This window comes from Protobothrops mucrosquamatus, unplaced genomic scaffold (assembly GCF_001527695.2).
Source record: "Protobothrops mucrosquamatus isolate PMUCROS unplaced genomic scaffold, P.Mucros_1.0 scaffold_278, whole genome shotgun sequence".
Lineage (NCBI taxonomy): Eukaryota > Metazoa > Chordata > Lepidosauria > Squamata > Viperidae > Protobothrops > Protobothrops mucrosquamatus.
Genome location: NW_015386354.1, coordinates 54574 through 80784, shown reverse-complemented (window position 1 = coordinate 80784; position 26211 = coordinate 54574). Strand labels below are relative to the sequence as shown.

The following is a 26211-nucleotide window of genomic DNA, read 5'->3' as shown; positions in this document are numbered from 1 at the left end:
TTTAGCAATTACATGCTCATCATTTGTGCACAATTCAGTTTCAAACTCAGTCTTACAATATTTAAAACCATAAATTCTCTTGTCTTCTTTAAATCTTTTTAGTAATTGGAAATAAGAGAATCATTGAAAATTATATCCCTCTGCTACCAGTTCTTCTTTTGATTTTATTTTATATTTCCCTTGACAAATTCTGGTATCTCACAATATGTTAGCTATTTGTGTTCTATCTGTTATTTTTCATTTAAAAATGCTTCTTGTGATGACCTTCATTCTATTGTACCACAAGCATCCCTGCCTCCCAAATCTCAGGTCCTGCTCTTCCAGCTCCGAGAGGCTTCTGTTTCTCAGCATCGTTCGCCCTTTCCTAGAAGCCAAAGAGCCAGCTGCAAATTACGATTTCAAGTCAGGCAAACCTTGTCCTTCTCTTCCCTTTGCGCCTTGTAACACCTTAGACTTTACTCGTGGTTTTTCCCTCTGCCACACAAATTTAGATATACCCCCCCCCGCCATTGTCTAAATGGCACATCAGCTGTCAAAACAGTTACTGTCTGAAACAAACAAACAAACAAACAGATCATTTTATCACAGAATTGCTCCCCAGCAATGACAATTGTGGTTTCTCCCATCTTAACATTTTTACCTTCATTCATTCTTGTCTTAACATAGTTATTTTGGAATAACGTGCAGTTAGTATTTTTTCACAATGATACCCAGATATTTTATCTTCTCAATCTTAAGACTCATTTTATTTATCAGTTCTGTTTGATTTCTTATTTCCATATTTTTGTTAATACCTTCATCTTCTGCTTACTAATATTGACACCTGCTTATGACCAAATTCTTTGCCCATTAATATTTCAATTCCCTTTAAAAGATCTTCTACAGGCAGCACCATCATCTGCGAAAACAGTCTCTTTCTTAATCTTTATTCCTACATACCTAGTTTATTTATAGTCTCATGTTTTTTGCTTTACATAATTCAGTTTTATTTCCATTTCTCTTATTAACATAAATAGTTGTCATTGTAAAAGCTTAATTTATTGATACACACGTATCTTCTTTGGAAATTTCTTTAGTTCTTTGCTCTGTATTTTACCCAAAAGAGGTTTAGGGTTGACTCTTCTTTTTAAGTTCACTATTATATTGCATAAAAGAATGTCCAATAAAAGTTTACATCCTACATTATTTTTAAATCAGTGCCTTTACCTATATTATTTTCAAAAAACTATTTTAATTTCTTTTTACAATATTCCGCTATTGCTTCTTTCTGGGTTGAGATTCTCTTGCTGACCCCTACCCCGGCTGCAGCTCCTGCTTCCTCTCTCCCAAAGTTGTTCTCACAGCCCATTACAGGAAATATAAAACCAATCAAGCATTTATTTCTACAAATATGTATGTACCACCTACTCTGTAGATTCCAGATTCCTTAAAAACCTAACATATGAAACATGTCAAACAGCTTCCCTCCCCCCCAACACTGCCTGAGTTGGATTCCTCTAACCTTGTAGAGAGCTCATTTTTTACTGCCTACCTGAAAATTAACACCTGGTGGGGCAAGCGATTCTGGAGAGAGAAAGTCACCCACTGCTCCTCCCCCTTTACCTGAACCGCTGAGAATTGCAGGTGAGAACACCTGATGGATGGGCAGGTTCCATCGGAATCCAGTAGTTCCAAAGTTAATAATAAGCCATTCATAACTATCCAGCATTGATTTTTCATTGCCTGCAGCTGACCATATACTTGCTCCCAGCACCATCACCTCTCTTCTTCCAGACCTGGTTCCTCCTGCAAAACTCTCCAAATTCTCTAGAAATATGGAACTGGGGACCAGAGTTTCCATATGTGTGAACAGCAAATGCAGTTCCAGGTTTGAAGATATAATGTGTGCATGCCAACTTCCCATATATGTCAGTGGTATCTGAGGGCACAGGCAGAGTTTGATCAGGAAAGGAACCGTGGGAAATGGGCTGAACTAGTCAATGAAAATACTGATGAACAACAGAAAGTTCAATCTTGGGATCAATAGAGGACTATCTGAAAATAAAATAATATGGATGTGGAAATCATCCAATAAAGTGATCACTAAAAATATTAATGGAAGGAAACATCTCTGGCTTTGGTGATGGTGACTCTCCATAGGATCTCAATGCCAACAGGAAGGTGAAGTTGTGCTCCTGTTGCTCTTTTGACTTCCTCCAGCATTTGGTGGCTTCTCTGGCAATAGATGGGCCTGGCTCTGGCTCTGCACAGCCCTTTGTGCGCTTAGGGCAGTGGTGGCGAACCTATGGCAGAGCGGCACTCAGAGCCCTTTCTGTGGGCACGCGTGCTGTGCCCCGGAGAAGGCGAGGGACTGGCCGCTGTCACCCTGGCTCCGCCCACCCAGTCTGCCATGACCACTGTGGCCATGCCCACCTGGCACCCTGTGATAAATAAGTGGGGTTTGGGTTGCAGTTTGGGCACTGGGTCTCTAAAAGGTTCGCCATCACTGGCTTAGGGTGTGACTTATGGGGCACAGTGACGTGGGAATCAATTCATGGACCACCTAAGTCAAGTGCCAGTCTCTTCAGTGACCCTTTCCTGAGAGATCCAGTCACCTAATGGTCCTTGGGGCAAGGATGGGCTCTCTGCACCACAACTATTCTGGATCTCAGGTTGGGAAAACTGTACACTGGAAAACGGCTTTCTTTGGCGTCTTTAAACAGACAGAAGTTGATGAAACTGACAGGAAAAGCAAAATAACAAGAAAGAAGATACAGACTGTCTCTCTCTGCTTCCTTCCAGGCATTTGTAGCCAGGAATAGTTTCATTTTTAAAACATGAATCAGGGAATTGTATTTTTTCACATTTACAGATAGAAAAACCTACAGCCCAGCATTGGCTGGAGTATTTGTGCTCTTCTTACTCATCAGTAACACCAGACCTCGCTAGCACTTCCTGATTCCCTGAGGTTTGCGCCTCAGCTCCCACTGGAAACCAGCACAAACCACACCTGGTGTGATTATGGGTTCACCGGGGAGGATTTGTGGTTTCCCAAACTGCTGCCATTTGTTGCGTGTTGCCCAGAAGAGCTCCAGGGTGAAGCTGGTGGTAGAACTTCACTCATCTATACTTTGTGTGTTGCGCTTGTTGCCCAAATGACCACAAGTGGGCAACCAGCTTGGCAGGAGCCCGGCTCCCATGGAAAATACATAACTTGTGTGTGCGTGCAAAAAAAGGAACAAATGTACAAACAAGGGACAGGCTGAGCAAAACTTGCTGGCTTTGAGCAGAGAGTATTTCTCTCTCTCTCTCTCTCTCTCTCTCTCTCTCTCTCTCTCTCTCTCTCTCTCTCTCTCTCTCTCTCTCTCTCTCTCTCTCAGCACACCTTTGCTCCAAAGGATCCTCTGTGGGATGGGGGAAATTTCCCTGGTTTTTAAGCCTGTCTCTACTCGACATTAAGCAGAGTGTGACTGATGTTTATCAGTTGAAAAGAAGTACCGATGGACGGATGTTCTTGGTGACCTTCACTGCCTTCGCTCTGAGAAGCCCCCAGCCAGGGGCAGGAGCCCCACCGGAAGAGGCCTATTGTGGATCGCTGGCAAGCACTCGGCCCTCTTAAATGGCAGTTAGACCAGTTTTTAAAGTAAGAGTCAAAGTTCAAGAAGCTCAGCAGAAATCTCAAGTGGCTCAAACTATTTGCTCTTTCCAAATTGCGGATTTTGGGCGCTGCGCCACGAGGCCAGCTGCCAGCCCGGCTGCTTGTGCAAGAGAGGCAGGATCTTGTGCCCAAGTGTGCCAAGAGGACTGGGTTCCCTCATCCAGTTCCTGATTTAAGCAAATCTGTTTGCCACCCAGTGAAACCATCTCCTCCCTTCTACTGGTGGCATCTGTGGTGTCCAGGGAGCTCCTCAGATCCTCAAATGATTTCGGAAGAGGTTCAGAGCTTGCCAGGGCAGGGACCTAAAAAATACTTAAGGGAGTTCCCTGACTTTGGTGGACCAGCAGATGCTGTGCCAGATCCTTGTGAAGAACTACAAATGGTCCTGGGGCCATTCCCAGCTGGTGATTGGACACTTCAATGCCGGCTGGCGACCCCCAGGGGGAGAGCCTTCTCTGTGGCAGCTCCCGCCCTCTGGAATGACCTACCCCCCGACCTACGTACAACTGCGGACCTGTGCCTTTTTCACCGAGCCCTGAAAACCCATCTATTTCATGCGGCCGGCCTGGCGTAGTCTTAATTAGGTTTTAGTATAGGTTTTTATATGGGGTGTTTTAGAGCAGGCCTTTATTTATTTAATTTGATTTTAGAATAGATATTTATTGTGATTTTTATTATCGCCTGTTCACCGCCCTGAGTCCCGTAAGGGAGATAGGGCGGTATACAAATCTAAATAAACATAAACATAAACTTGATACCCTGCTCAGTGAAGGGGGGCTGGCATAGGAAGGAAGGAAGGTCAGCAAAACTTCCCAATGTGGATCCCCCCTCTTCTCACCCTGGATTTTCCTGACCTCTGGAGACCCAGGAAGGTACTTCTTTTTCCATACCTGTCTCCTCCTGACATAGGAAATGGAAGGACAGTTGTGGGGCTGCTGGGGGCCAAGAGAGAGGCTTGCTCCGGTGCCCAGATACAGCCAGCCAAGAAAGCTCGACTCCTGTGGGCAGGGCCTTTCTGGCAGCAGGGCCTCCTTTGTGCAAAGCCTCCTTTGATGCAGGCAACGTGGACCAAGATTGAGGAACTTGCTCTATTGCTGGCTGCCCATTTCCTTGGTTTTTTTAAAATTAAACTTTTCCTTTTCTTTGCTGGGATCCAATCTACTTTTTCTGCTTGAATTGCAGAATGAGACACCAAGTGCTACCATTCTGATGGCAGATCTACAGATGTCTCTTGGAGGTGCCTGTTTTTAATCCAGATTACATGTTGTTGGCCAGGATCTGGGCCAGACAAGCACACCATCACATCTGCTAAAAAAAATCCATTCATTTCCAAAAGTTGCACTTTTGCTTCCAGTATCACTTTTAAACATTGTCATAGTCCTTCTTTTTCTAGTTTTCTTGCAAATTTATATTTAGAGAAATTTCTATGTACTTTCTATGTGTTCCAGAATTGGACCACAGTCTATGCATATTGTATCAGTTGTTCATTCTAATCTAGAGTAATAGTATAATAAACATTTTCAAACATGCTTGATGCTAAATATTTGAAAATTCCAATTTTCAAAATCTAAAATGTTCTTATCTATTTAGTTGTGGATTTGCAAAATGTTTCTGTCTTCCGTGTTTCTTTATGGTTCAGAGATGAGAGTTCTGTCTTCCATGTTCACAGCACTGAATTATCAGAGAGAAATGGGTGCTATGCTGGATTCAGTCTAGGCATGCATTATTATTTTAGTAGAGCATTTATAGCCAAGCCTGAGAGACGCCTCTGTTCTTTACATCTGGGTGCCATAAAAGCACCATAAAATATTTGGAGCTGATTTACATGTTTGAATTTTCCAGCCGGGATTCTCATCTGGCTGAACCATGCTCTAAGCAAAAGGGTCAGAATTGTACAACCTATCAACTCCAAAAACTCCGGCTCTATGGGCATTGTGTTGACTACTCTTTTTCAAATATGTGTCCAGCGTTAATCCATTGCAGCTACCACTTTGACACCTACCCTGTGCATCCGCTTCCAAATGGGGGTTATTCCCTGGTGTGCATAGATCACAGTTGATGAACCCAGTGTGGATGTGATCAGATGTGACCTAATAAGATCTATTTAAATTTCCATATATTTCACTTGCACCAGCCACCCTCTCTTTACTCCCATCCAGTGGTATTCACTCTTCCAAAGCACAACAATAGTTGTGAAAATGTACAGTCTCTTTTTTTCTAGAAAAAACCTCTACTATTGAATTGTAGAATTTCTAAGTGACCTTATTCTCAGTTTTTCTGTATTAGTATTCCTATGTTTTCTAGCCAGGAAAGAAACTATGATTTGCCAAAAGGATAGCAGGATTCATAAAAATTGCTAAAGCAGATTAATAGGTAAAGAAATTGTGCCTAGAGAAAAATTGCTCAGTAGAAAAATTGCTTTGTTGATAAATTACAAAACTGCAGAATAACAGCACTGAAAAGGACCTAGAGGTCTTCTAGTCCACCCCCCTATCTTAGTAGAAATGATAGAAAGTGGGCACTTACTCTGCATGCTTATTTCCCTTCCAGACCATCCACCTTACCTAGCGACATTCAGAAACAATTTTTGTGAAGAATGTAGATTACATTCCTACTGTGCGTATGTGGGAAGGGTTCCTTCCACCGTCTTGTAAAAGGAAGAGGTGAAAGGCCAGAGCTTCCAGCAATGGCAAGGCAGGCAGGTGGAAGGGCTGGCACACAGAACACTTTGGCATGCCGAGGGCGGGACAAGCAGCGATTTTTCACTGGGGCTGGAGATTGCCCCTTCCCCCAATCCCTGCAGGCAGGGTATCCATGGGAGGGGGGGAGGCGTCAAAATGTCAACCGGTGGCTAGGATGGAGAGTGCCACTTGTTTCTTATCTGCACTGACAAATACTGAATTTATTTATTTGTTACTGCCATTTATATACCACTCAGTTTTTAAAAGTTCCCATCGCAAACCTGTGCATTTGATGCATTTCCTATGTAAATAACTAATGTTAAAAAAATAAACTTAATTCTCTTATATTCAGCTCATTCCTCTAACCTTTGATGATCATTCTGAATTTTTGTCTTAACTGTCCCACCCAATGGAGTGCCATCTGCAAATCTGATAAGGTTTATCTCAAAATGATTAATAAAAGCACTGAAAGGTGCAGGAAAGACCCTCAGGGCCCCTGCTCAGGGCCCGCCCTAGGAGGAGGAATATGGGCTTTTGAGTTAGCTGTGCAACCGCTTAATTGTCCTGCCTCACAATCCAAGTGTGCTAATCAGAATATCAAATGCTTCGCTGAAATCAAGGTGTATTCTGTGTGCAGGAAGAAAATGAGATCATAAGGGTAATCCAGCGAGGCTTGTTTTTGATAAACCCAGGCTGGCTTCATAATCATAATATTGTTTTCAAAGGATTTACAGATCAGCTGTTTTATGAAATGCTCTAGAATCTTCTCTGGGGGTCCTCTGGTTGCCTGTCCTTGCCCCCCCTCCGGCCTTCCTTTCCTCCCTTTTTTAAGATGGGGCAGCCTTTGTAAACCTGATGCAGGTTGTCCTCCACTTACCGCCACAGCTGAGCCCCAAATTTCTGTTGCTAAGCAAAACAGCCGTTAAGTGAGTTTTGCTCCATTTTCTTGCCACAGATGTTAAGTGAGTCACTGCAGTTGTTACCTTAGTAACACAGTCGTTAAGTGAATCTGGCTTCCCCACTGACTTTGCTTGTCAGAAGGTTGTAAAAGGAAATCACGTGACACACACACACACACCCAGGGATGTTGCAATGGTCACAAGTACGTGCCAGTTGCCAAGTGCCCAAATTTTGATCACGTGATCCTGGGGGGGAGGATGCTGCAATGGGCATAAGGGTGAAAAGCGACCCTAAGTCCATTTTTTCAGTGCTGCTGTAACTTCAGACTGTCACTAAATGAAGGACTACCAGTACTTAATTCATTCTCAGAAATGGTAGACGAAGATTTGGCTGGGCTTTCAGGAACGGAATGGGACCCTTCGCCAGAGGACAACTCACCTTGGGACAAGTCAACAAATACAAAAGTTAAATTAATTTTGACAGAACTGTGGACAATATAATAATAAAATAAGAAAGTCAATCCAGAAATACAAGAGCTGTAATAATTTTGATGAAAACGAAGTCACCAAAAATAAAAGTAACTGAATGAAACAATTAATACAGCGTTGAATCATCCCACAACGATTTGTTCCAGGGCAAGTTGGCCGTGGCAAGTTGTCCCAGACCCAGGAACAAAGTAGAAGCACCAGAATAAGACTTGCAGCCTTTTTTTTTTTTTTTTTTGCTACCTGATAACCCTTTTGCCATCTTCCCTGAAAAGCTGGTATATTCATTTCTTTGTTATCTTAAAGTGTTTGTTAATCTCTTCTGCAGCCACATTGACTAGCATTCTCCCTTATTTTGTTTTCTCTTTGGAATTATTTGTGATTGTGCTATTAATATATCCTGGTTAAGAAACTCTCCGTCTACTTGGCTCCTTTTCTTGCCAGTGTTTCATCATTGCTCAGAGTTTGTTCAGATCAGCCTGGGTGAAGCCCAAGAAAGAGGTTCAGTTTTCCTTAAGATCAGAAATATTACAGGAAGTAATATTAAGTAATATTAAGTAGTATCCAAGGTTCCTGCTACTCCTACTTCCCCAAATATGTTTTATGATGTCCCTGTTGCCTTGTCAGATCCAAGATAGAGGATTCTCTTACATTTTCCATCTTTTGAAGGAGAAAGTTTCCACGAGAAAAGTCTGGAATTTCCTGGAGGGAAATTTGTCTCTAATAAATATTGGGATCATGGAATCCTTCCGACTTTCCCTCAGAAAGAGCAGCTATGTAGTGTAAGTGTCCTTCAAGGCGTGGACCTTTCTCTGCTTTTCCAGTTTTGAAACCACCGCTCTTCCCAAGAGGCTCTGTGAACATGTCTCCTCTGTCCATTCTTGGAAGAAAGCGGCTTTAAAATGGAGCACCTGCTGGTAACAGCTTCATGCGAGACTCTCCTAACGGTTGTGTCTAGTCCAGGGACCTCAAGCAGGTGGGCCTGTGGAGGAACCACATTTGCCCCTCGAACTGTTTCAGACAAAGACACAAAGAGCTCCAGAAGGCTTGGAAGAGGACCCCTTCCCCTCCTGGTCCACCTGAACTTTGCCTAGACTTCCTGCAGGTGACTCAGGCTGAGGTTTTCTGCCCCACGTCAGAATGTGCTCCTGTGGAATTGACCTTTAGAGCTTATCTTTTTCAACAGGAATTTCGTTATGAGAGATTGCAATTGTTCTAGCATAATTGCTTCTTATGTTTTTATTATGAATTACCAGGAGGTTTTGGTAGACAGTGGAATAATCTAATAAATTTGAAAATGTGTATGTAATTTTAAACCACATCAATAAAAGTATAGCTTACAAATTACTGATGAAAGGGGCCATTTAAGCTGCTGCGGCAAGTGTGAGCCTCCCAGACAGGTGGCTGTCTGGCTTCTCCTTGGACACCCCCTGCCCCAGGCGAGGAGAAGCTGACCGTCTGCCTGGAAGGGGCTCCTTTGCCAGCTGCTTCTAAATTTATTTAACAGTAACAGAGTTGGAAGGGACCTTGGAGGTCATCTAGTCCAACCCCCTGTTCTTGCAGGAGACCTATGCTATTTCTGATAAATGGCTGTCCAGTCTCTTCTTTAAAGCCTCCAGTGTTGGGGCACCCCCAACTTCCAAAGGCAATTTATTCCACTGGTTGATTGTTCCCACTGTTAAGAATTTTCTCCTTGGTTAGTTTCCATCCGTTGCTTCTTGTCCTGCCTTCTGGTGCTTTGAAAAATAAGTTGACCCGCTCTTCTTTGTGGCAGCTGCTCAACTACAGGAACACTGCTATCACATCCTCTCTAGTCCTTCTTTTCTCTAGACTAGCCAAACCCAATTCCTGCAACCGTTCTTTGTATGATTTAGCTTCTAGGCCCCTAATCATTTTTGTTGCTCTTCTCTGAACTCTTGATTTATGACCCATTCAAAGGAATTAGGCTTCATGTAACTTAACTTCATTATTCCTTGCTCTGCCCCTGGAATGACACCCTTCCAGGTAAACGAAAGTAGCTCCCTGTTCAATCTCCTCTTCACCAACACGTCTGGCATGTTCTGCATTAGTCAGACCCCACTTGGAATCCAGCTCTGGGTCCCCCAACCCATAAAGAAGGATTGAGAGAAACTGGAACTGGTTCAGAGGAGGATCAAGAGGTTGATCAGAGGAGTAGAAAGTAGAGTAGAGTAGGAGTAGAGTTCTGGGAAAGCCTTGGCGGAGGGCAGAAGGTCTACTTCCAGTAAGGGTGCGATGGCCTCCCAGAAATGGTCTGGACCTGTCCGTTACTCTCCACTGCACACCATATGCAACAATTGCCTTGAATGCCAGAGACCTTTTTATGATGAGGAGCCATTCAGGGGAAACTTTCAGTGGGGCTCCCTTCAGCCTCTGGGGCTTTATGGGGGAGCCCTTAATTCTACAGCTAACGTGATGTGACCTTCTACATAGGCTGTGGATTTAGAATCTTTTCCTGTGAATGGAAAACAGTCTCTGGTACACAGTATAGTCAGTCCTACTAGGGAGATGTGAGTGCAGATCTCGGTTTCCCAGGCCTGCCTTTTCCACATTTGAAGAAGCTGCGTGCCCAGCAGATGCTGGAGCCTCCAGTGTGGGAGCATCGGGAGAAACCGCTGTCTGGGAGCCTTTTCTGGCCTGCCAGCTGCCTGCCGGCCTCTCACCACACTCGGCTTCTTTCCTCAAGGGCATCCTCTTCGAGACAGAGTCCCCCTGCTTCTCCCACAGCACCGAGGGACTCGGACATGCCTGCCCTGGCTCACTTGGAGAGACCTTTAAGCTCTGCCTTGGCCTCCCTCGACAGAACAAAATGTATCTTGAAGATAAAAGCATTAGAAAAGCAGCCTGCATCCGCCCTCATCCTTCGGCCCCAGAAACAGTCCCCCTTTTCTCACCCTGACTTGCTTCTTCCACACATTCCCTGAGTCCGGCGCTTGCAGGATGTTGTTGCTTTAGGTCAGTGTTAAACTTGGGGGGGTTCATGGTGAGGGAGCGGCCTGGGAGCCTCCTGGACTACATATCCCATACACCTCTGGAGAGGTGCATCCTGGCTTCTCCTGGAAGCTGCCACAAGACGAGCTGGGCTCTCATGGGCCAGCCTGTGCCCTGCTCTTGTGGCTAGGATGGCACCTGCTCTGAGGCAGGCGAGAACAATAAGCTGCTCAAAAGTCTTTTGAGAATGACAGCCAACAGAGAGACCCATCTGAGGGCCCTCTGGTTCTCGGGCTCCTGAAATTCCTGAAACATTCAGAGTTCTTCTCCACTGGTCCCTTCAGTTGCTGGGATGCAGCCTGCCTGGGACGGGAGACCTGGGTCTATTCAAATTTAATGTCTTCCATAGACTTTCTGCTGGAGTTGTTTGTGATTGCATCCTTAGAATATTCCTTTGCAAAATCTCCCATACTTTTTCCTCAATAATCTCAAGTCATTGGAACTGACCTAGGTCTCCCAAGAAAGCAGAACTCTTGAAACAGGCATTGTTTCAAAAGGAACTTTTATTGAGAGTTAGTGATAGCTGTACAGCAAAGCAAGGTCTGAAGAATTTGCACACGAAAGGTTACATCATAATGCCCATTGAGGACTCCTCCCCCCCCCCAGTGTCTAACTGTCCAGCCAATCCATAGGTGCCAGGTTGTTTTGAGAGCCTGATGATTTAGCGCCCATCTCAAGGTTTCTCTTTCGTTTCCCAACAGTCCCAACGGTCTCAATAGTCCCAATGGTCTGGAGATAAGGCAGATGTTTTCAGGCCACATTCCTTTCTCACGAAGGGAAGAGGTTTCAAAGAGGACAGAGCATAGCAAGGCAAATACATTCCCCAGCGAAGTAGCCCTCCTCCCACCAGAATGGCAGACCCCAAAAAGTACACAGGCAAAGAAGTAATATGCAGGCAAATACTTTGGGGGGTCTGACATCTGCCTGCCATCCCAATTTCCTTTTCTGGAATCCACAGACAAGCTTGACTCTTCTCCTCCTCTTTATATCCTGAATTCCAGAGTACCACAGTCCCTTTCTCCCAAAGTATTAGTCACCTTCTTTCCTTGTTGGTAAAGAATTAGACCCAGCAGAACCCCTTGTTCCTTCCTCTTCCTTCTGTCATGGAGCTGTCAGCAAAAGAGGGCAGGAATTTGTTGGCATGTAGCCCTGGAAGGCTAGAGCTTACTCAGGAGGAGAGAAAAGAGGGGAAATGTTATAGTGTATGTAAAGTAGAAAATACACTTGCACAGAAATTCATGAATCAGAGCATGGAAATTCTGCTGATGGTTCTGTGTAACAACAAAAGGAAAGAGAAATTTACTTGACGTTGTAGGAGCTTATTATAAACTGCCTGGACAGGTAGAGCATTTGGGCGAGGCTGCTCCGTGTCAAATGACCAGACTTTCAAAGAGGCACACAGTAATTATGGAGTGGGAGGAGGGAGTTCAACTGTCCCAATATCTGTTGGGAACCTAATTCTGCCAAGGGTGCCATCAGGTTCCAGTAATGCCCGTGATGGCATGTTTGTTCTCCTGGGTTCGTGTTCCAGGTTCTCCCTGTCTGCTCCCATATTCAGGGCTCTGTTCTAGCATCATCTAAGATTGTGAGGGGTACCACTGCCGCTGCCACCCTGCCTGCCGCTGTCTCCCCCGTTGCTTCTTATTCTCAACCTGCTGCTTATTCCAACCAATGAGAAATTGGGCATTTTTCTTATTCCATTTATGTTGCAGACTTTTTCTGTTGTTCTTCAAAAGCTTCTCCAATGACTCTGAAGAAGTACTTTGTGAAGGCTCTCCATCGCCTCCAAAAGGGCCCTGGATACACCTACCAGGAGCTGCTGGTCTGGTACTGCGACAACACCAACACCCATGGGCCCAAGCGCATCATTTGTGAGGGTCCGAAGAAGAAACTGATCTGGTTCTTCCTAACTCTGCTGTTCGCCTCGCTGGTGTTCTGGCAGTGGGGAATCCTCATCAACACCTACCTGTCCTACAATGTTACAGCCTCTCTGGCCATCGGCTTCAAGACCTTGACCTTCCCCGCTGTTACCATCTGCAATGCAAGTCCCTTCCGGTGAGTTCCCTCTGCAGGGATCCCGACCGGTATTGGGAGGGCCTCTGGACAACCTGGGATTCATCAGTTGTACCTGATACTGCTGTTAAAATGTGGTGGGATTCCATCTAGGCTGCCATGAGCCAGAAGGCCAACCCAGTGGTTTTGACTGAGGACATGAATGCACACACACACACACACACACACACACACACACACACACACAGGCTGCTGTCCACAGTAAAAAGCTTGATTTGGCCCGAAGAACACAAATTGCAGGACAGTTGGTGCCCGTGGCGAGAGCCAGGCTCTTGACCCAGCAGAGAAGGTACTGGGCGGGAGGTGCTGACGGGTTAGCTTGCGGATGCTGGAGAAACTCAGAAGTAGGGAGCCTCCCTCTATGAAGGAGGCAAGCCGGATGGCGTCTTAGGATTTCGACATGGCCCTTGGTTTGCCTGGTGCCCAGTTATTGTTTGGAGATGTGTGTGTGGTTGCACAGGATCCTCTTTGCATTTTCCCCTTGTGATCATCAAACCTGGCGTGAACTTCCTTTGGCCCATGTCTCAGGTATTCTAAGGTGAAGCCCTACCTGAAAGATTTGGATGTGCTCACTGAGGCAGCCCTTGAAAGGATCCTGCAGCCTCTTCAGGAGAATGCCTCAGCGAGCCCTGCAGTGAATCTAAGCGAGAAGCTCAACTTGCAGCTCTGGAACCAGATCCCCCTGGTCCTGATTGACGACAGTGACGCGGCTCATCCGGTCGTCCGTGACATTCTTGGGAACGGCTCTCTTGGCCTGGGAGGGCACCACAACTACTCCTCTTTTGGCAACCCGGAAGCGAGGAGGTACAAGCTGGCTCTGAAACTGGTAAGCAGGGGAGCAGGAGGAGGATTTCCCCTGTGCCCCGCAGATGAGGAACTCATCCCCTGCTCCCGGGCCCGCCAGTGCGCCACCCCCTCCCCAGGCAGCCCTGCCTGATGGCACACCCGCAGGGCAGCTCCCCCACAGGGTGGTGCCGGCAGCTCTGAGCTTCTGGCTAGACGTTGCCTCTGGCAGCTCTGCTGGTAAGTGGGCCAGATGGTGGGGGTCTATTTAGAAGGTATTGAAGAGACCCCATCAGGTCACTTGCTCAGCTGGAAAGAGCTCCTAATTTCTGGGCCAGCCCACCTGCAATCTGCTTATGTACCTGAAAAGGCCAGTGCTGCTCACGGCTGCTCGGCTTCCCTTCCAGTCATGTTCTCCCTTCCCTCCTGGTTGCATCCTCAGTGCACACACCTCACCCCCCACTGCTTCTACCGGAAGTTCACCAGCGCGGCCCAGGCGGTGAGCGAGTGGTACATCCTGCAGTCTACCAGCATCTTGTCCAAAGTGCCATTGAGCAAAAGGATCGAAATGGGCTACCAGGCAGAGGACATGATCTTGGCATGTCTGTATGGAGCTGAGCCTTGCAATCACAGGTATGTGTGCAGGAGAATTTCCTTAGCATTTTGATCAGTTCCGTCTTTAATTGTAGAGCCTTGTACGAGTCTGTCTGAGATGGTATAGGTTCTCCTGCTTGAGCAGGGGGCTGGACTAGAAGACCTCCAAGGTCCCTTCTATTCTATTCCATTCCATTCTATTCTATTCTATTCTATTCTATTCTATTCTATTCTATTCTATTCTATTCTATTCCAGTCCAGTCCAGTCCAGTCCAGTCCAGTCATCTATTATTCTATTCTATTCTATTCTATTCTATTCTATTCTATTCTATTCTATTCTATTCTATTCTGTTCTTCTACTTCATTCCATTATTCTATTCTATTCTATTCTATTCTATTAGTGTTCTGTGTGAACCTATGTTCAGCGGCCTGCAGAACAAACCAGGATATAAAAATCAGCCTGGGATGAACCAAGAAAAAGGCAGAGATCTAGTGCTTCCCATAAACCATCCCACAAGCAAGTTGGTTGCTCCCCATTTGCAGATTCTGATCTGATCCCGCAGAGATCTCATCGGTAGGAGAGGAATCGTAAGGAGATGACGGAGGGTTGAGTGAGAGATGCAACAGGAAATGAGTGCGCTTGGCTCTATCAAGTGTGGTGACAACCACAAGCCACAATGGGTGTGTGTGGTCTGCAGAGACACTCCCTTTGGTGACGCAAGCCGTGGTCCCAGTCCAGGGTGGGGGATGAGGGTGTTGCCTTCTCGGCCTTTGGGCTAAGCGTCTTGTCAACTCTTCCTCCACTTCCTGCTGCCTTAATTCCCTTTCTAGCCCAGTCCAGTTCGGTCAGGGAGGGTGGATTACCCTTTGAGAAATAAGATCCTGTGTACTGAAATAAGATTTTGCAAAAGCTCCGGTCCCAGATCCGGAGAAGCTTAAGCCAGCCTGGCTAAAGCCACAACCAATGAGGCAGGGAAGACTGCCCTCCTGCGCAAGGGCAGCAAGGGGGCTTCCCCAGGCCAGACGAGGCTTTGGGTGCTCTCCACCCCAAGGAAAGGCAGGATGGTCTCTCAGTTTCCGGAGCTGCTCCTGGCCAAGAGGCTTGTTCTTTGGGTACCCAGAAATCTTTGGGGTGAGCAGACATCCCTCCCTCCCTCCCTCGGCAGGCTTCCCTGTGAAGGTATGGCGGAGGTTGGCCTGACGAAGCCACAGTGAGGCTGAACTCAACTTGCTTTTCTGGTGCGCTGCCTGTGGCCCTTCCCTGGCCGTCTCCTGGATCCTTGCAGAAACTCTCTGGGTCTTGGCTGCCACTCTGTGGCACTTGAGCCCGCCGACTCTGCTCGGAGGGCAGCTGCTGTCCTTTCGGCCATTGCCTTGCCTGGAGCGATCAATCAGCCAACATTTTACACTCCTGTTTGAAGAGACACAGCTGACCCTCCTCACCAAACCGTTTGGTTTTTCGGTTGAAAACCAGATCTACCCTACCAGAGGATGGAAAAAGAGCTGGTGTGTTTCCCATCTTCAAAAAAAACCAAAAACCAGATCCGGGAAACTACAGACTAACCAGCCTAACTTCAATATCTGGGAAGATACTGGAAAAAATAATCAAAAAACAGATCTGTGAAAATCTAGAAACAAATAAAGTTATAACTAGTAGCCAGCAGGGGTATGTTAAAAACAGATCATGCCAAACTAATCATATTCCATTCTTTGACAAAATGACTAAATTAATAAAGTGGTGAAATGCTGTGGACATAGTATACTTAGACTTCATCAAGGCATTCAACAAAGTAGACCACAACCTATTTCTTGGTAAGCTACAAAAATGTGAAATAGACAACATCACCATCATATGGATTTGTAACTGGCTGACAAACTGTACTCAGCAAGTAGTCCTCAATGGCACTACATCCACATGGAGGGAAGTAAGCAGTGGGGCACCACAAGGCTCCGCCTTAGGCCCAGTACTCTTCAATATCTTCATCAACGACTTAGATGAGGGAATAGAAAGGGAACTCATCAAATTTGCAGATAATACTCAGCTGGCAGGAATAGCCAATAGCCCAGAAGACAAGCTCAGGTTCCAAAGCGATCTTTGCAGACTTGAACAACGGGCCCAATCCAACGATACGAAATTTAATGTGGAGAAAAGCAAAGTTTTATATCTAGGAGGAAAAACCAAAGGTACAAGTACAGATTATGCTCTAGTCTAAAACAGTAACTGTGAGAAGGGCCTTGGAGTCCTAGTGGATGATCACTTGACATGATTTGGGAATGGCCAATCTACAGAAAAGAAGAATTAGGGGGGACATGATAACAGTATTCCAGTATTTGAGAGTCTGTCACAAAGAAGAGGGGGTCAGTTTATCTTCCAAAGCACCAGAAGGCAAGACAAGAAACAATGGGTGGAAACTAATTAAGGAGAGAAGCAATCTGGAATTAAGGAGAAACTTCCTAAGAGCGAGGACAATTAACCAGTAGAATAGCTTGCCTTCAGACATTGTGGGTGCTTCATCACTCGAGGTTTTTAAGAAGGGATTGGACAGCCAGTTGTCTGAAATGATATATGGTTTGCTTGAGCAGGAGGCTGGACTAGAAGACCTCCAAGATCCCTTCCAGCTCTATTTTGATTGACACATCTCGGCACGCAGCCACCTGCCAGCAAACCCTTTATTTGGTTTGCACTCAGTCCATAGTTTGCTGATCCCCAGCGGCTGCCACCCTGTGTTGCTCATCCCCACAAGTCGTTCAGGGCTCAGGGCAGCGTCCCCCCCCTTTGCCTTCTGGAGATGCCAGGAGCCTCGTCAGCTGCTTGGAAAGTCTCTGGCCAAAAGGGCTGTCTTGCTTAGAACCGGCTGGGCCCATTTTTTTTCTGGAAACAAGCATTGAGCAATAGGACAGAACATTCATTGTGTCAATGAATTTATTGGAGTTATATCCTCCCTCCCCTTTTCACCATAGCAATAACCCTGTGAGGTAGGCTGGACAGTTGCAGAGAAACTGAACGTGTAAGAGGGGAGCTTCGGAGGCGCCCTTCCTTCTGGAGGTCAAAACCAGGGCTCTGATCAGTGAGACCTGAGGCTTGGCTTCACACGGTCCACACGCCAGGCTCAGTTAATCCGAGCACTGCTGACTCTTCCTAGCTCTTCCTGGCTCAGGGCCTCCTCCAAAGGCTGGATGTCTGGGACTCCCAGGTGGCTGGCAAGCGTGGAAGGAGGACAGCTTGTTTCCATAGAAACCTGTGGCAAGTGATTTGCTGGCTGTCCGGTTTTGGGTGACGCCAGAAGGCACCTTGATGCTCGCAGAATGTGGCCAGTGTGTGAATAACCTTCCCTGGGTAGTCAAATTGGAAGGAAACACTAGGCTTGATCTGAATTTTCTAATTTCTCAGTGCAGCTCAGGGTTTGGTGGAGAGTTTCCCTGGAAGACCCCCAAGGGCAGCACCAGAGAGATGAAGGGCTGGTCCAGCCAGTCTGAGGTGTGCTGGGACCCCCACAACTCTCCCTGTGAGAATAATCTCTTTACTGCTTGGCTTCCCGCAGAAACTTCACCCACCTCTACCACCCGGACCACGGCAACTGCTACGTCTTCAACTGGGGGGTGGAGAAGGAGCCCCTCGTCTCCTCCAATCCGGGGGCAGAGTTTGGTGGGTACCTGGGGGAGTGGAGAGTCCCAGGGTCCGACAGCCCTTGGGGGAAGGTCTCAAGGCCTGGCTGGCCTCCAGCTGGAGGTGGGGGGAGGGTCCTGTAGAGCTGAGATAGATTTGGTCCCGAGAAAGGGAGAAAGTGCCTCGGAGTCCTGCACTGCAGCTGTGATGATCAGGGCCAGTTGTAGCTCTGGTGATAGAGGGAAAACTATCCTTAGGTTGGCATTGCTCATCCAGGCTGAATTGATGTGGGTGTCGATGCCAAGCCCCCTTCCAAAGGCTGGGCACATCTAGCCCGAAGCAAACCGGAGCAGCAAAAGAAGCACTCTGTTGCGGGCTCAGAGGCACTGGCCAGGCCCGTCAGCCAAGTGTGGGTGCCAGGCCTCCCAAGCTTGTGCTCTGCCCTTCTCCAGGGTGTGGCAAAGTGGCCCAATCCCCAGCCCTTTGGGCAGAGGTGCCCATTGGATTTCCCCCCAGCCCTCCTGCTGCCAAGACAAGATCCCTGACAGAGTGAAGACAGGCTGCACCCCTGTTTCTGCACCCCCTTTCTCTCCCAGGACCTCCACCACCCCCCGGCTGATGACTGTGGGGCTTTGCCTCTACAGGGCTGAAGCTGATCCTGGATATCAGCCAGAAGGACTACATCCCCTTCCTCACCGCCACGGCCGGAGCCCGGCTGATGCTGCACGAGCAGAGGAGCTTCCCTTTCCTGAAGGATCAGGGCATCTACGCCATGTCAGGGACTGAGACCTCCATTGGTGTCCTGGTGGTAGGTGGGCCGCTCCGGGCTGACTGCCTGAAGAGAGCTGGGACCCAGCCAGGGTGGGGAGGGAACCTGGGGGGTCTTCTGCATCAGGAGGGTTGCTTTCCCCTTCTCGGGGTGAGTGTGCAGGGTTCCCGAGAAGGCCCTTCGGAGGACTTCGACCTCTGCATGGTCTGCACTCCCCGGAGAGGTGAACGGGGACAGGGAGGCCCGGTTTGGGGGGAATGCCGTCCGTGCAGGATGCCAGAAGCAACTGTCGCCACCTCTTCGGGCTTTTCTTCCTAGGATGAACTGGAGCGGATGGGCTCTCCCTACAGTGACTGCACCCTCAACGGGTCCGACATTCCAGTGAGGAACCTCTACGAGGACTACGCTACTACGCAGGTGATGGGGTTTTCTGGTTGGGGTCCCTGGTTTTTTGGAAGGGGGGCCCCCTTTCATGTCGCTGTGAGACTCTGCAGGATGGCCAGAGGATGAGTACTTTGGGATGTTGATCTGTTGCGGGTGCGAAGGGAGGGTCCCTTGCCCACAGCCCCCTTGGCTGGTCTTTATGGCCAGAGCTTCTGTGGCCTTGCGCTGCAGTCCTGGGCCCTTAGTGCCTTTTTCCCATCAAGAGAAAAGGGGCAGCCCGGGGGGGGGCTCACCTCCCGGCCCGGCCTGCATTCAGTGAATGGCCCTCCAATAGGTCCTGAGCTGGGGGTCCTGAAGAGGCCGGAGACTCGCTCCCCTCTGAACCTTGAGTTGGCCTGTGGTTAGAGCAGGAAGCCGAGTGCTGGGAGTGGTCTCTGAAGGCTTCTGCATCAGCTGTATCTGAAGCCCCCTTGGAAAACCCACAGAGATGGGTGGGACTCCTGGGGTGCGTCTGCTGGACATGACACAGCGGCCTCCCCAGCTCTGAGAAGGAGCTTCGTCCCCCGCCCCCTGCTTGGACAGAGCAATGTGGCCTGTGGCTGCCTCGGCTCCTGACGGATGCTGAGGGAGGGGGACCAGGAAGAGAGAGCTTTCCCCCTGCGCTCCCCGGCCTGGGAAACGGTTCTTGTGAGCCCCAGGGTGGTCAGCTGGGCTCCATCACAGGAAGTGAGCCACCCTGCTGGGGCCGATGCTCAGGAGCTGAGCGCAAGGAACAGGCGGTGGACGGTGCTTCTGCCAGACCGAGCAAAGTGTGGGGAATCCAGGGTGCCTGTATCTGTGATTCTGTGGGGGGGGAGCTTTGGGCTCCCCTTATGAAGGAGAGGGCAAAGCCTTCTCTCCCTGCTCTGTGTGAGCACTCTGAGCGAGCGCTTCAGCCACCTTGGGGCCTCCCCCCGCCCTCCCCCCCCAGGTGCAGAGCAGCTGCAACCTCTTGAAAGCCGAGCCCTCGAGTCTTTTGGGCCCAGGGAGGCCCTCCCAGGCTGGGCTGTGGGGCTGCTCAGAAAGAATGGAGCTGCCCTGGTTCAGCAGGAGGAGGAGGAGGAGGAGGAGGACCCCCACCCAAAAGAGCAAAAGGGTCGTCGGTTTCTGAATCGGCCTCAGTCTCCTCCCGAAACTGCTGAGGAAGTTTCCAAACTCCTCAAGGCCGCCGTGTCCTTGAGAGGGAACAAGGGCGCTTCCCCGTCTCTGGGTGTGCTGGGTGGCCCCTTTTTTCCTGGTTGCTGGGTGGTTCCAGATAAGCCTTTTGTTGCACAAGCACTCCTGCTTTATAACCCTTTGTGCTTTTTCCTAGAAAAATCTGCCATGCAGGAACACTTTGCACTGGCAGCCTCCCTCCTGGAGGGGTGGGGCCTCTCTCTAGCCAGAGCCAAACGGGTGGGGGGAGAAGGAAATACCGGCTGGCCACTTATTGTGGCCCTTGGCCTGATTCCTGCCAGAGACCAGCTCAGACCTCTGGAAGGAGTCGCCCTTTGCAGCTGGGGGAGAGCGTTTGCGGACGAGAGGGTCTTTCGTCCCCGGGCTCCCCTCCTCTGCCCTGCCCCCTGTGAAGAGCCCTGGGGGAGGCAGCCCTGTTGGAAAGGGCTGTTCTCCAGATCTGGGGAGGGCCACTGATGTTTCCTCTTCCAAGGCCAAGGAGATGGAGGCCTGTGCCAACTGCACCCACCCTGGCAGCAAGATGGGCCCCTTCAGAAGCCAGTACAAAACCATATACTCCATCCAGGTGAGCAATGCTGCTGCCCCCCCCCCAGACAAGGACCCTCTCTCAGTGCCAGTCCAGGGGAGGGCTGAGATGGTGACATTCCCAAGAGCTCTTGTGGCCCCTCTTTGGGGGCCTCTTGGGGGAATTCGGCTAAGAACCGACAAGGGGGTGGTGGTAGCGCCCAGTGGCTGGAGCTGGGCCCTGCTCTTGAGGAGCACACAGCCAGCAGGACCCCGTCCTCTTCCAGGCCTGCCTGCGCTCCTGCTTCCAAGCCAAGATGGTGAAGATCTGCCAGTGTGCCCACTACTCCTACCCGCTGCCCGAAGGGGCCTATTACTGTAACAACGAGGATTATCCCGACTGGGGTGAGGAAATGGAGGGTATGCCCCCCCCAGTGGAGCTGCCCCCCAGCCGTATGGGTCCAACAAGAGAATGGAGTCGTGGAGTTGCCGGAGGTTTCTCGCCTGGCTGGCTCTTGGCTGGGGGTGGAGCGGACCTGAAAGCACAGCTAATGCCAGCCAAGCCCCCTTCAGGTGTGCTGCTCCCAATAGAAAGAGACCCACATCTTAATCCTTAGGCAAAACTTTGGTTCGAGGCATTCCTCCTTCAGAATTAAAGGTAACATTTAAGCTCAGATTAACAGCCGAGAGCCTTGTGCCAAGACGGGCTTTTCCCTCCCTACAGCCTACTGCTACTCCATCCTGCGCACCAGCCAGGAGCATCGGCAGACGTGCATCCAATCTTGCAAGGAGACCTGCAAGTAAGAGCGGTTGAGCGGTCAAGTGGGGGCTGGGGGGGGGGCTGAGAGAAAGGCCTGATCTTTTATCTCTTCCTGCAGCAACACCCAGTACAAGATGACCATTTCCATGGCGGACTGGCCCTCCGAAGCTTCAGAGGTGAGTCCTGCCTGCAGCCGGCTCCTCACCTGCCCCTCCAAGGGCCGGGCAAGGGAGGCTGGGCAGCCATCTTGACTCTTCTCTGAGGGGGGGCTCAGCAGCACCTTCAGGGGGCCTTCTGACTCTGTCAGTCAGGGGACCCATGTTCAGTAGTTTAAATTCTAAAAGTTAGTGGAAGTAAAAAAAGATATTCAAGCAGAAAATTCTCACTTCTTGGTCCCCGTGAGAGCATCTGTCACCTGCCGTGACCTGCTTGTGTCCCTTGCTTTCCTCTTGCTAGGACTGGATTTTCCATATTTTATCTTACGAAAGAGACACGTCGACCAAAGTGACCCTGGACAGGTGCGTCAGTGTGTGTCCCTCATTGACTCCGATGCGGTAGGAAGCATTGCTTGCAGCTCCTGGGTGGCGTGAGAGGCTGGGAGGAGCAGCTGCCCCACACTAGGGCCACGGGTGGGGAGAGTTGGACCCAGTTCATTCTTTGCATTCTCTTGAAGTGGACTGAGCGGCTTTGAGTCACCACCATCGCTGAGTGGAGAAAGCGAAGGGAAACGTCCCTTGGGAGGCATATCGGGGCTTCTGTCCTCTCTCTGTGGGAGCCCAGCTCCCTTGTGGGTCAACGAGGAGTAAGCCTAGCCAATTCTGCTTCCTTGCCTATAACAACTGCTCTCACCTTTGTCTCTCTGCGCAGAGGGCCAAATCCCACAATCCCCAGTCACTGCAGTAACCAAACACCTTTCGTCAAAAATAAGCTATGTGTGTATTTGTCCAAGCTTCCCTCTTCTCGTGAACTTTCCTCAAACCCATTTTGCCCCAGAGTTCACCTTCTGATACAAAACCCCGTGAAGTTCCATCCTGTTTGTTTCAGCCCATTGGCCCAACTGTGGCTCTAGTTCTGTCCTCCCTGAGCTCTGCTGTGAGGGGGGGGCTGGCAGGGGCAGAGGAAAGCCCACCGGAGCCCCTTTGGCTTCTGAGAGTTGAGCAGCCCAGCCAGACCTTTCAACCTGCCGGCTGGATATCGCTCAGCCCCCTGGAGTGAGAGAGAAGGAGCCCGGCACTCACATAGGCACTGGATCTCAGCAAAGCCTTCAGCAGAGTATCTGATGACGGTCTCCTTTGAAAAGTGATGAAATAGAGACTAGATGACGATGATGTTAGATCTTGGCTGAATTGCTACACTCCAAGAGTCCCCCAATCTGGAGGGAAGTCTCAAGGGCTGGCTACGCGGTTCTTGGCCGTTCAACATTTTGATCCTTGACTAAGGGAACTGAGGAGACATTTTAAAAATTTGCAGAAGACAAGCTGGGAGAGCTAGGTAAACTTTGAGGGAGAAGACTCAGAAGCTGAAAGACCTGAAGGAACAGGTCAGGGATGGATCCTCCTAGAGAAAGTATCAGTGTGGTCAAGACTGACTGGATGGCACAGCATGTAAACATGCACCTGTTTAGGAAAAAGGAAAGGCGTGGGAGAGGGAGCTGGTAGTCCACGTGAAAGCACCAGGCTGCCATTCTCAACCACCACCAGCAGCAGCAGCAGCAGCAGCGTGATGGAGGTGCTGGAAGGGCAAATACTGTTTGCATTACCAGGATCATAAGAGTCCAGATCACGGGACGTAATTGGTTCACTCCGTGGGTCTTGATCAGGCTCTGTGGGTTTGATATGGGCATGGTCATCCTGAGGGCAAGATATGAATCCAAAGCAGGATCACATAGAGGAGGGAGTGGGCCTACTCTGCATTGTCCTGGGTGACCGAACCAGAACCACATGGAAGGAGGCTCAGGCTAAGACGGGGGTAGGCAACCTTGGCTCTTTTATGACTCGTGGACTTCAATTCCCAGAATTCCTGAGCCAGCCATGCTGAGGGGAAAGGGAGAGGTTTCCAAGCTGAGCTATCATGGCTCAGGAATTCTGGGAGTTGAAGTCCACGTGTCATAAAAGAGCCAAGGTTGTCTACCCCTGCTCTAGGATGTCAGGAGGATCCTGATTCTATGAACTCTCAGCCGTGGAGCAGGCTCACACACGAAGCAGCTGGTTCATTGCTGAAGGGCCAATGAGAGATTGGATGGTCCTCTGGGAGGGATGCTGGAGCAGACCTTGCACTGAGGTCCTTCAAACTCTTATGAGTCTGTTGTTCTGTGAAAACCCCAAAACCACGAGCCGCTGGAAAGGGTGTGGAGAAACAGAAAGGAGATCTTGTCTCACACTTTGAGGAGTCCTGAATATTCCTTCTTTTTCTGTCACAGAAACGGAATCATCAAGCTCAGCATCTACTTCCAGGAGTACAACTACCGCACCATCTCAGAGTCTGCAGCAACAACTGTAAGTGGCACCTTTGAGATGGCAAGAGGTCTGAGTCCAGCTCCCTCCTTCCCCAGAGGTCTTGTGAAGGCTTGTCCCCCACAGAGGAGGCTGAGTTCATTGATAAGCAGGGATGGGCAACGCAATGGCAGGTGCCTCCTCAGATGTGGGAGGTCACGTGGGAGGAGGGTGTGCACTCATGTCCTGCTTTGCAGGTGGCAGGAACAATGTCAGCATCTGGGAAAACTAAGAGAGGCCGACCTGAGACAGTGGGGTGACTGGGTTGCTTAGCAGGCAATGAGGAAACTCCAGGAAATGGCTCAAAGCTCCTTGCAACTGAGGAGAAACAGTCCATTTTCAGTATCTGAAATTCAGAATTTTAGAAGTCTGGCTTTGGCTTCAGGAGCCGGATTGGTGAGGGATCCTCACCTCCATGTTGGCCTCGTGTGGGACCATAAGAGCAGCCCAGCCCCAGCCCCTCTCTGGCCAGGAGGGTTTGGCCAAGCTGCAAAGCTGATCCCTGCATCTCTGCTCTGGGGATGCCTGAGCTGGCCGGCCCTCACCTCGGCCTCTCTTCCCACGGCAGATTGTCTGGCTCCTCTCCAGCCTTGGTGGACAGTTTGGCTTCTGGATGGGGGGCTCCGTCTTGTGCCTCATTGAGTTCGGGGAGATCCTCATTGACTTTGTCTGGATCAGTGTCCTGAAGCTGATCGCCTGGGGCAAGGGGCTGAAGTGGAAGCCAGCCCCCAGGCCCCCTGATGCCCTCCCATCCATCTGCGAGAAAGTGGAGGCCTACACCAACCTGGGCTTCTGTGGGGAGGAGGAGGAGGAGAAGGCAGCGGCTGGGAGCCTGGGCGACAGGCCCCCAGATGCTCAAGGGGCTGGCTCTGAGCCCGGCACTCCACCCCCCAAGTATGACTCGCTTCGGGTGCTCCCTGTGGATCTGCTGGTGCCAGACAGCGATGAGGAAGAAGCTCCTGGGGCGGACACCAAGAGCGAGTGAGGCCAGGAAGGCACGTTTCCTCTCTGCTCCTCTGGGCACCTGCAGGGCATCCTTCCCCCTCCCTCTTGGATGGCACAGCCCCCCTCTGGTTCCGCTCAACATATCAGAAACTTGGGGAGCAGCTGGAGAGCCCTGATCTGCTGCTACAGCCAATGCATTTCTTTCTGGGTATAAATCTGGCAGGTCGAGAGGTTGGCGTAACAATTCTGAAAGGGGAGCTTACCGCCAATCATGGGAAATGCTTGATAGTGGTGCACATCTTTAAATGAGGAGCGGGCATGGGGGGGCAGCCAGGGCAAGGCGTTGTGTAACCAAAGAGGCCTTCTTGGCCCCACCTGCACCTGCACCTGCTGCTTTATGGGAGAGGCACCTGGTGGCTGACATCCCGTGGGGGACTTTATTGGAGGTGAGAAAAGGGCTGATGTCACTGCAAAGAAATGGGCCGTTATAAAAGTTACAAAGCTTTGTCACAGAATAAACCCAGTTTGGGTGAAAATCATGTTCCCTTTGTCCCCTTTCCGCCTCTCCTTGCCCTCGCTTTCCTCATTTTGGGGGCACTAAACTCTTCTCCTCACAGGACAAGGAGTCACGTGGGTCGAGGAGAAATGTGCCAGCTGCTCAATGCTGGTGGGCAGGAGGAAAAGCCGTGCCGGCAGGTTGTCCCCTGCCAGCTTGGTGTCCAACAGCCTAGGCTGAATCCGAACCAGAAAGGGGAGACCAGAATCACACCAAATGCCCTCTCAAAGGGAATGCCAGCGTTCTTCATCCTTGCCAACATGTGAGGCACATGGCAGAGTACAGTCACAGGCACCCAAACCAAGATGCCCCAGGGTGGACAATGTGCAGAAAAGGCAGTCAAGTGACCCAGACACAAGCAGTGCCCAGAGGGGGAGGCATCCATGGTGGGAGGGTGGAGAGCCAGAGAGAGGAAAGGAGCAGAGTATCGTGCATGGACTCAGCTCTCCCACATTATTGCAGGCCTGCGGGGTCACCCTGTCGCCTCCAGGAACACTCAGGAAACACTCTGCATGGTTGAACTCTGGGGTGGTGTTTGACGTAGAAGGGGGCCCTATGCTCAACAATTTCCGGGGGGGGGGGAGATTCCTGGTGGGTCAGACTGCAGCAGTTCAGAGGCTGTTGGAATTCGCATGCTGGTCCCTCAGAAGCCCGAGCAGCTGCGGGGTCCCTACTGGGGACCTGAATGCAGGAATCCCCGGCCTTCATTTTGGTCATCACAGCTCTTCCTGGATCGGTGGCCTGGATCTGCTTTGCATCTCTGGTCACTACAATTTTCAGAACAACTCTGTTTGATGCTGGGGGCGAAAAATTGCCC

At 49.7% G+C, this 26211-nt stretch overlaps 1 protein-coding gene across 1 annotated transcript; it reads left to right on the top strand.

Annotated features, from left to right (window-relative positions):
* The first annotated feature begins 12456 nt into the window (after nucleotides 1-12456).
* SCNN1B (sodium channel epithelial 1 beta subunit) lies at nucleotides 12457-24878 on the top strand. The gene is made up of 12 exons (XM_029287255.1): nucleotides 12457-12767; nucleotides 13314-13611; nucleotides 14011-14201; nucleotides 17705-17808; nucleotides 18414-18577; nucleotides 18857-18955; nucleotides 20929-21046; nucleotides 21366-21441; nucleotides 21520-21577; nucleotides 21858-21919; nucleotides 23821-23896; nucleotides 24462-24878. Exons 1-12 carry the CDS (start codon nucleotides 12457-12459, stop codon nucleotides 24876-24878), a joined length of 1974 nt encoding a protein of 657 aa, XP_029143088.1.
* Nucleotides 24879-26211: the final 1333 nt, after the last annotated feature.